Below are 11,005 nucleotides of genomic sequence, written 5' to 3' on the forward strand. Positions count from 1 at the left end.
CAACGGCGCAAAGCATCGAATCGAACACATTTAGCGACGAGAAGGTGGTGGGACGCAGCGCAAAATGTGTCCATTGACAGCGAAGTTAATAGATAAATCTGAGCGGCACCATTAAAAGTGACAGAAGTGAGTATGCTGAAAGGAAGTAGTGCTGGCAAAAATGAAGCATGGAATATAGCTTAGTGGAAGCGGCAGTGTACACTGTGTCAATAAAGAAAAACAACCAAAGTGGGCTGTATGAGAGGATAGAATACTATTGGATATTAGCTAAAAGGAGTTAAATTTAAGGACCATTTACTTATTTTGCATTTATGTATCACTGTTCAACGCGCAATGTTTGCTTTGCCTCTTCCATTCATACGACGCTTACTAGCCGTTGCTGTCGTAGACGAGTGGCGATGTGACGACGATGACGAAAAAATTTAACTACAAATATTTGCTGAAATTAATATCACGCATACGCCTGAGTGGTAGCGAGTGGTCGCCGTAGCTGTCAGCTCATCCATCTTCTCTCGCTGGGAGCGCGCAAGGAGCTGCGTAGGCATTAATAAATGGAATAAGTGATTGCAGCTTCTTTCCTGGTTACTATGCATTGGTGTATTTTAAGATAAGTGTTTGTTTTTTTTTGTTTAAACTTATATAAAAATAAAAGTATGTAGTTGAAGAACAGCAAAGTCTATTAGCAAAAAAAATCTAAAAAAAACCTCAAAATATCAAACTTTCAAACAAATACTTGTTTGTTTGAGAAAAGCTTAAATTGCGTGCAGCCAAATTGGAAATAACTATCTGGGAATTTTAGATTTTCCGTGGACAAAACTGATTGCAAAATGCACACATATGCAGACATACCATTTGGCTTAAAGCAATTAATTTCATTTGACAAAGGGGCTGACATGGCGTATGCGCAATATTCACAAATTAAATTTCTGGAAGCCAAAAACACCGACTATGTTTTAGGCGAAATTACCCTGTAGAGAAAGTTGCACAAAAGGCATGAATGGACCGTTTCCGGCTAAGTGTGTCTTTAAAGACAAATGCTGATGGCCGGAGGATTCACTGCTCAAAAATCGAATCGCCGCCAAGAGTGTTACCGCACACGCAAACACCAAAGGCTTTAGTTCCCTAAATTAGAATATTCCTGGAGGTATGCACTACATATTTATTATTTATACACCTACTACCTCACAAAAAGTGTGTGTCGGTTTTTGCACCCGGAAGCAGCCGAAAAGTGTGCAAATAATAAAACCCATACATACACTCACATGCCATAATAATTTCATAGTGTTGGCCTGTTGGCTGTCAGAGGCGGCTTTTGCCAGCAGTAGTTGCAAAAACAATAGCACCACGAGTGGCAAGTTTATTTCTGCAGTAAAATTTGCAATGTCATGCCAGTAAAAATAACCGCACCCCGCCGCACTACAACAAGTCTCTGCACTTTCATGTTTAGAAATGTTGCCAAATAAAGGCGGCATAATTAATTTCCATAAAATATACATAGATGCATGCAAATATTTACGCATACAAGTAGTAAAAACAGTAATTTATATGCACATACATATATTTACGTAGGTGGGGTATGTAGACCAGCATACATATTTGCGTGTATGTAGGTATCTAGAAACAATGGAACAAAAAAACAAAAATATTTCGATAAACTATTCGTAGTGCATTGACTGCGTGCTTGATGGTTTCTTTACGACGAATTAACATGTCAGATGAAGAGATAATGAGTACGAAAAGTGTTTGATGTGAAATAAGTGCTTCGAAGGGAATAACACTCAAATTAGGGTGTCCCAATTTATATATATATTTTTTTTCTTAATTCGGTATGCATACCCTCCTTATTTTAGTTTGCTCGCTAATCAAGAAAGTGGGAGCTATTTAGTCTTACCTGGCAACACGGGCATTTTATACGCTCATCGTGGAGCCAACTGTGGAAACAAAGTTTGTGTCAACGCTCCTTACAACGAAGGCACCCATCAGCATGCTGCGGTCTCGAGTAGTTGAGGCTGTTCCATACTATTTACAATAGACTCGGAAGCCAACCACTAAATCCGACGGCGATCATCGTCTGGCCTAGGCGGTGAAAGAATCCCTAGTGCCGGCAACGAAAAGATCCAAAATTCTCGGGGACTGGAATTGATCATTATCCGTGATAGCAAAAACACAGCTAGATGTCAGAGATGAAAGCAATACAAAGTTAGGGTCCCTTAGCACCAATGGTAGTGGCTTCAATCCGCATACGCCAAATTGGTGCTATAAATGAGGTAGGAAATCACAGCTTTGGGTGTATTTAAGTAGCCCAGGAGCTTATCTGAAATTTTTTGATGCCAGAGATATCCAACAACGACCCAGAACTCAGTGAAATATCTGGAGAGCGGTCAATGTGATTCCAACATATTTATAGTGAGGAGGAACAAGGAGGTTAACTATGACTTTGGGAAGATCAAGGTCTATAAAACCGATCCTGAAACTGAAGGGCCACTTATCAGCTATGTATAAGATGAACAGATAATAAATATTTTTAATATTCTCGAAAATTTAAAAATTTAATTTTACTACGATTTAAGTCCATTAAATGTTGCAGCAATGTGGCATTTTTGCTGTGTGAAACGTACTAATGCAATGAAAGTTTATCTGTAGATTTCTTAGGATAAAAAGGAAATATTCGAGGGCATGCACATCGAATTTCGAAAAATCGAATTTTCAATGATTTGCAGCCCCCGAATGACCCTGATTTCAGACAAAAGAATCCGGCGATAAAATTTACTAAATTTTTATGATTAGCTCGGGGAATCGGCAAACTATTTTCTAGAGTGTACCTAATGTAGTTAGGATGTATGTAAGTATGTAAATACACATAGTTCCGAGGAAATAAAAAATGCATTAACATTAATAAGACATTGCCACTGAGCTATGAATGTTGAGTTCAAGCACGAAAGATAATATATGTATATATGTGACAGTCCAACAAATATTACATAACTACAAATATTATGCATTTCATCACAAAAAAATAAGAAACTTGAATAAGCTCTTTAATTTAAGTATTTACATATGTCCATATACATATTGAGTGGGAAGCAAAAATGAGTACATCGTGATTTTTGTTATATATTTGCAAGATTTTTAAAGATAAATTTTGTTAGTTATTTTTTTATTACAATACATTTCATGCTTTAACCAAAACCATAAAAATCAAAGTTTCAAGCTTAATAGAGTGCTTAGAAAAACTCAACAAATTTTCATTAAAATTTTGAACTTTTTAAACTAAAGCTTTACAAAATTTTTGGATAAGCAGTTTTTTAACCTGTTAAATTTTATTATAAATGCAAGTTGTGTGGATTTTCTTTTCTGACGGCTTTTTTCACTTTTTCCATACGTTTAAGCATGACCGTTTGCAAACAAAATTAAAAAAAAATCAATGCTATTTTTTGTAAATTGCACTTGCTATATAAAGAAATCCGCAAAAGTCGTCAGCAAAAAAAATATTAAAAATCAACGCAATTATTCAGCCGCCTAAAACTTGCAATTAATTGTAATAAAATTGAACAGAATATAAAGCTGCTTATCCAAAAAGCTTATAAAAATTCCGAATAAAAAGTTCAAATTTTAATGAAGATTTTTTAAATGTTTCTAAGCGCTATATAAAGTTTAAAAGTTTGATTTATGTGGTTTTAACTAATGCATGAACCATATTTTTATAAAAAAAAATACAAAAAAATTTAATTTTTAAAACCTTGCAAATAGTTAACAAAAATTTTTATGTGTTTGCATGATGTACGAATATCGATATCTAAACTGCTCGAAAACTCTCGAAAAGATCTTACAAGTGTTCATGGTTAATCATCTAATTGCATTGTTGACATCTTAAAGCATATTTGTTTGTTGTTGTTTTTAAGCTTAGCGTACATTTTGAATGAGCAAGCATAGCGAGCAACTGCATTGTGGTCAACAATCTTGGCTATAAAGCAATACTTTCAAGCCCAAAATAAAGTGAAAAGCTCAAAAGCTCTCTTATGATCCTTTTCAATAATATCCTTACTTACTGATAATCGTATGCGGCGAACACCCTCTCCAACAAACTTAAGAGCAATATTTACCAAAGTTAAATCTACATGTGCCATAACACACGTCATCCGGCAGACAAAAAAAATATATACATATATGTATGTATATGTGTATGCCTGTTTCACCGGATACGAAAATATGTATGTAAGCTTTGTGCCTTGTAGAGTAGCAAACAAATAAGGACAAAAATACCATTCGAATTCGACAAGAATTATTTGAACATTTTTTACCAAGATTCTTAGATACAAATAAGCATATCAAAAGTAAGCATACATAAATAACAAATACATGTACTTACTTATACATATGTCTGTAGATACAAAATTTATACATATAAATACATCATGTCCGCAACCAAGCATTTGACAAGCTACAAGAGTTGTTGAGGCAGCTGCCTAAGTAGCGACACTTCTGGGTTGAAATGCAAATATCCGGCGCCAGAAGTGATTTGTCATAAAAATACACACATACATATGTGCATGCGAACATATTTAGTACATACTTATACACGTAAATAAATGGTCTGTAGCTTACTACCGATTCCTATTGCAGCTCAATTAGTACTCCTTTTACAGTTTTTCATATCAAATATTTGACGCTCATATTTTTGTCAAGTGTTTGGCCGAGCTTCTCCTCCAATCTGGAATGTGATTATTTTGCTGTATGCCACAAGTGGAGAAAGCTTCTGATTTATGCCGATTTATTTAAGTCATTGTCTAAACAGCTACCGATATTGCTACCGATATCAGGATTTATATAGGATGGATCACAGTTTTATTTATTTATTGTCCAATTCATATTCAAGCTTTATTTATTTTATTCGTTTTGGACATTTCTTAAAGTTTTAACGTCCATAATATTAAGTTCAGACAGAAATTAAATCGGGTCGATTAATTTTTTAATTGAGTTTAGTGTTCACAAACCACAAACAGTCAGCTGCTCGTTTGGCAAAGCGCTACAGTATTGGAAGAGTAGGCACAATTGTATCTTTTTTAATTTGAAAGTACGTTTCGGATTTTTACTTAAATGCCTATCAACTTTCGTTGGCTTTCAGATCACCTTTCTTGAAATATGCCAAATAAGTGGCACCACTGTTGTTTGTTTGCGTTTGTTTATTTGTTTACGTTTTGAGCTGAACAGCTGATTGTTGTTTTGTAACAACACAGGGTTGCATAACTCTATTTAAGTAACCAATTTTGATCGTTTATTGCATAGTCAGGCGGCAACGTTGAAAAGTAGGCGCAATTGTATTTCTTTTTAATTGGCAGGTACATTCGTTACAACCAAGTACATTTTGAACATAGCCAAATATCTTTTTAAGAAATCGCTTATTTTCATTTGGTTTTTCAGGCGTTGGCTATCTGCGAAACGGCCTTTCTCTAGTTTATCTGATCAAAATTATACTCTGACAGACGGCAGCAATGCGGAACGCAAGATGGTGGGTTCGAGCCTCGCGGCCAGTAGAATTTGCATTGAGTTTTTTTTTTATTCAGTCAATTATTACTTCTCTTAATTTTTTATTGTAATTATAGTGCGGACATTTTTTTAATAAAATTAAACTCCAGAAATTTAAAATAAATATTGAGTAAAAAAATATGTGCAGTGGGCCACCATTTTATCGAAGGTCGAGCTTCACAATCAAAAAAGAATTTTTTTTTTTGAAATTCGAATTATTTTGGATGTTATAGCTTATAGAATTATACCAGGTGAAGTAATGAGAGCGAGAAGAAAGATTTTGACACTGCCTTATTTGAAAAATTGCTTTTAAAATTTGACTATAAGGCAGCCGAATGTCAGAAAATAAAGTGAGAAAGCTGTTTTATTACTTCACCTGTTTATTGCGCCATGGTTGTGAAGCATAAACAGATAATTGCACAAAAAAATCTCGACTTTCAAAACATTAAATTTTATAAGACAAAATAAAATGAAACCAAAAAAAGTAAAATAAAATATATAACAAAGTTAACTAGCAGCGATGATCGTTGGCGAGTTTGTTTTTACCGCATTAATTTCATTCATTTCGCCACCCGTGAAGTATCATGTATTAAGTTTTAGGTAAAGCTTAGTGTTTTTTGCTTATAAATAGGGCCAAAATCAAAATTGAATTCAATTAAGCTTTCATCGAGCATTTAATAGACAAATAATAAATTTTGTATGGTAAATCGAACTAGCCGAGCCGAGAGGGTTTGGCTAATTAATCGATTAATTGCCTACCTAAACTGAGTATTACTTATATGTTATTTTCAGTTAAAATACTATAAATTATGTCTTTGGTTATGTATTATTTGCTACATCAGATCATTTGAAGATTTTGTATTAAGGCTATACATGCTTTTGTCAAAAATAATGTCTTAAAAAATATATCCACACATACATATATACATATTATGATTATATCAATGACCCCATGTCTACTATCTTTAAGCGCACGTGTTTGATCCTTCATTCTCGAATTCTTGTTGATATTCTCGCCGTCTCTCCTCTTGTCCACATCCCGTTTCCTCAACCCGTCGCTTAAGCTCCTTTTCAAGCTCTTCTATCAAAGCATCCGCCTCTTTGCCATCGTCATATTCTCTTAGCAAAGCTGAACTGCCGCCGTTTCGTGCGCTTCCTTCATTTTTGTCAAAATCCGTCACTACATCCTCCAGCTTCTCGGCCATCATATTGCTCACACAAATCCTATATTCATCCATCACAGCAAAACATTTGGACATTTGCTGGACATTTTCATCGAGACATTGCTTGATGCGTATCGATAATTGGCCGCAGGGATTGTGCGTCATTGTGCGCAGCTGTTTGTGGGAGGCGCGGAAAATGTTTTCGAATTGCTCCTCCATTTGTTCGGGTGTGCTATAGCGGTTATGAAGCGAAACGCAAACAAGAGGGAAAGAAGTTAAAACGCTTAAATCAGATGGATGGCAGCTTCTTTCGATATATGCGACTTACACTTTTTGTATATCTTCAACGGCCTTTAGCACTGTGGCTTTTTTCGGAGTGGGTGTCACATATAACTTGGGCTCCTTCTTCTTGCTCGGCCATGCTTGGCTATACAAATTTCCCATTGCCACTGGCCTATATTTGGTTAGCTGGTAGCGCCGTTAATATATTGGCTTTGTTTACATACTCTTTGCTCTACTCACGGCTTGTCTGATATTATTCTTACGCTGCCCTTTCGTTTGTAGCGAACTGAATTTCTTGCCCGCTAACGACCTGGGCTACAGGATCTACCCTCCCAAGTATGTAGTAAATTTAAAAATCTAATAAAAATATGATTAATTGAAGGAGAAATTTAGAACTTTCTTATTTTATTCCGGTTGTTTGTCATTTTCATTTGATAGGTGTGCGACTCGAAAGTGGCAACTCATGTCTGGCAAAGCCACCTAACCAACTTGCCGCAAACCACCCGCATACAGTCAGCCTTGCCATGCTACTAATGGGCTTAAAACAAACTATGCGTCATAAGGAGGGTATGCTGCACGCCAGCGTTAACGCAAATTTGTTTGCAAAAGCGTTGGCATATACATACATATGTATATAGTAATATTGGTGGGCTGGCACCCAATGTGTGTGCCTCTATATTTGCATTTGTGCGCGTCGCCAAAGGTGTTCAAATATTTAATTTTACCTGTTTTCATCGTAATATGGCAGCAAATTTGAATATCGCCTAATTGTGCACATTTCGGCAGCCATAATGAGCAAATAAACCAGCCCTTCGTTTCCGGCAGCCCCGCGGTTTGGCTGTTGATATATTTACACACATATTACGTACATATAGCGCACTTCCCTCTGCAACTCCGGTATTTTCTGCTAAAATACTTATTTACAAACACCTCAGCTACTCGAAATGTTCATAAATTATACTTTTTTGAATAAAATTCCATTCAAAGCGTTCAGTTGGTTATCCTAACTTAATTTTTCGGGTCACTGACGCCGCACAGTGTCGCGTCTCCATATATAGAGTGGACATAAAAAAAAGTAGGTGCGCCTGGGCCACACTGGAGAAGTGAAACTTACGTTACATATCTTTTTTGTCTCATAACCAATACAAATACATACATACATCTGCTTTTGCTTAAGGTTATATTTTTTGTTCTTTTTCTATCTATATCCCTGCCTCTGCCCTGTTTGTTCTACATAATTACATTAATGTTATTCTGTTCTGCCGATAAAAAGACCGATAAAAATGTCGATAACAAAATCCGTAACAAGTTCGATAAAGATTCCGATAGAAAAATCGATAACAATATTGGTAGCAAAATCGATTAGAAAATCGATAACAAAATCGATAAAAATATCGCTAACAAATTCAATATAAATATCGATAAAAAAATCGATAACAAAAATCGCTAAAAAATCGACAAAAATATAAATAAGAATATCGATAACAAAATTGATAAAATTATCTATAAAAAATCGATAAATAATCGGTGACAAAATCGATAAATAATCGATAACAAAATCAATAAATAATCTTTAATAAATTTCCCTTAAATTTGCCAATTTACTCCCAACCAACCAACGGCCGCTAAAGATGTTTCACTTCAAAAATAGTATCTAAACGTGGTTCGATTTTAGCCAAACTTGGTTTGCTGCAAAACATTAAAGATTTGGTTCTCTTCTATTAGCATTCTATATGCACTTAACATTCACGAGTCGATAAAAATATTTATTAATAAAAGAAAGAAGTTGTTTTGTACATATTTCTTACCATTCGGGCGATTATCCTTCCTTGTAGTCTTCAACCATGTGTTAACTTTTCTTAGGTAGTATTAATTAGTGAATTAACGTATTTAATACGCATAAACTAATCATTTAAAATTTTTGACTTTCATTTTTGGTATTTTTTCACTACTCCGACACTGTGCGCCATCGGTTAGGCAGGAAGTACTCGTATCCAAAAAAGCGGTGTCATCGATATTTACAAGCTGCAATAACACTTTGTTTTTGTATCGATTTTGTAATGAAAATAGGTATGCATTAAGCAAAAACAAAGCTGTGACAGTGAATAATAATGCGCAGTGCTTCGGATCGTTAAATGACATCAATTTATTTTAGTTAGAAACAAGTCTATACTAACTTTAGCACAAATATTAAAGACACATGTATGGACATATTTGTGAGCTCTCTTCATAATGTCTTAAAATGTGTTTTTTTCCCGGAAAGAACATATTCTTTAAGAAGTCATTTTTGAAATGTCATCAATTTTGCTTGAAAACTTCTTTTTGCGTTGTATTTTGTAAGTAGGACACGTCCATCCCCTTCCTCGCTCGTTAGCTTCGTTGTTCAAAGTCATGCTGACAGACGATTAAATACCAGCTTACGAGGCTGCCGCCAGCCATTCTCCCCTCCCCACTGCTGATGCAAAAGCTTTTCAGCTTAATTTCCGCACATGAATGGTTCAAAGGATAATTAAGACATGATTACAAGCAAAAACCGTTAAGATTCATTCGGGCGTTTTGATGCCTGTTGTATGTTTAAGTACATGTATGCGTATGCATGTAAGAGGTCTTAATCCATAAAAATCGATTAGCGTGGGCTGCTATAAATAGCTGTGGTTTGACTTGCGAGCGTCAGCAAACATTCCACTCCATTTGTGGAGGTATGCCCATCGTAATACTTAGAATGGAAGGGACTTTATACATATTTGCCTGAAAAAAAAAAAAAAAATTACAGTTAGGTTTTTATCTAGCTCGAAAGAAAGGAGAAAATCTCAAAAGAAATTTTATGTTTGTTAAGCAGAACAATTTAACCGCTTCACATATTTCTTCAATATAGGGCCGATTGTATTATATATCCAGTTTTTTTTTTATATCAGTGAGATACACACTACTACTAATCAATAATACCGGTATCGTCCAGAGCATCAACTAATTTAACTTGTTAAATAGTAAGTGGTTGAATATCATTTTCTACTGTTATGCAGATTAAAATGCCTTCCTTGTATTCTTATGGAGAATTTGTGGTCTAAACAGAATAGAAGAGTAGTATCATCAAGTTTTCGTAAACTATTCGACAGAGTTTTTACTAGGCATGTTGCGGTCGAAGTCTTTCCAAAAATTTTCCCAATGCCATCTTAGAGGAACAGCAATCAATGTCAAGTTATTTTGGTTATCGAGGTCTCCGAAAATCTCACTTGGTGACTAGAAATATGTACCATTACATCACTTGTCCCTCATACCTCATACATCGAACTGCCAAGTTTATGTTGCATATTTTTATGCACGCCTACCTTTCATTTGTAGAGTTTTAAAAATCTATAGCACCCGGATTTGTATGCTAATAAATAAGCTCGAAAACATGTTCTATCATAACTATAACCAAAACGTGCATATAAATAGGTAAATAATTTTCTTATATTTATGATGGTGAATATTTTTAGGCATATTTTTTAGAATAGAAATCCGAGCTCTCTAAATGGCAATTTTAAGTAAAAAGCTGCCGCACGTTTTTTAGCGCACAAACTGAAATACGTTTCAACACCTACTTCAGAAGCTCCCATCTCTTTTTAAGTATATGTAGTGGACAATATTCCCCTATAACAGTTTCTTTTAGTAGTCTTGAAAATGATTTCCTATAATTTAACTGTTTAAAACTCCCATGTCGACGTCTCGCAACAAATGCCTATTTCACTGTTAAGCATTAAAATTTTAATATTACATTACCCTTGACCTGAAAACCCGACAAACAGCAAAAGAGCGAAAGCAAAAAGTGCAAAAATGCGTCCCTTGTTAGCGATCACAATGCTGCCAGTGCTGCCTTTCAGCCATCAATGGGCAACCGTCCAGCAGAATAATCGGAGCATGTGGAGCAAGCGGAGCAACTGAGGTGTGTGTCACGGCAACGCTACAGGCAATTAATGCAATTATCGCTGCCACTGCTGTGGTTATCATGGTAGGTCCATTTATATATATATATATATATGTATATAAATGCA

The 11,005-nt window shown here is 35.2% G+C and overlaps 1 protein-coding gene across 1 annotated transcript; it reads right to left on the bottom strand.

The window, feature by feature from the left end:
- Window positions 1-6,491: 6,491 nt before the first annotated feature.
- On the bottom strand, window positions 6,492-7,133 carry LOC118734441. The gene is made up of 2 exons (XM_036464161.1): window positions 7,018-7,133; window positions 6,492-6,921 (listed from the first exon to the last, which is right to left on the bottom strand). The coding sequence occupies exons 1-2, from the start codon at window positions 7,131-7,133 to the stop codon at window positions 6,492-6,494; spliced, it is 546 nt and encodes a 181-aa protein (XP_036320054.1).
- Between the last annotated feature and the right edge of the window lie 3,872 nt (window positions 7,134-11,005).

Source organism: Rhagoletis pomonella, unplaced genomic scaffold (genome assembly GCF_013731165.1).
Source record: "Rhagoletis pomonella isolate Grant_MI unplaced genomic scaffold, Rhpom_1.0 Rhpom_scaffold_00002, whole genome shotgun sequence".
Taxonomy (NCBI): domain Eukaryota; kingdom Metazoa; phylum Arthropoda; class Insecta; order Diptera; family Tephritidae; genus Rhagoletis; species Rhagoletis pomonella.

Bases quoted from the DNA above. Each gene is read 5' to 3' on its own strand.
- LOC118734441 (XM_036464161.1), bottom strand. From the start codon at position 7,133: ATGGGAAATTTGTATAGCCAAGCATGGCCGAGCAAGAAGAAGGAGCCC. The intron at 6,922-7,017 runs GTAAGTCGCATA...TAACCGCTATAG, and splicing joins GTTGAAGATATACAAAAAGT to CACACCCGAACAAATGGAGG.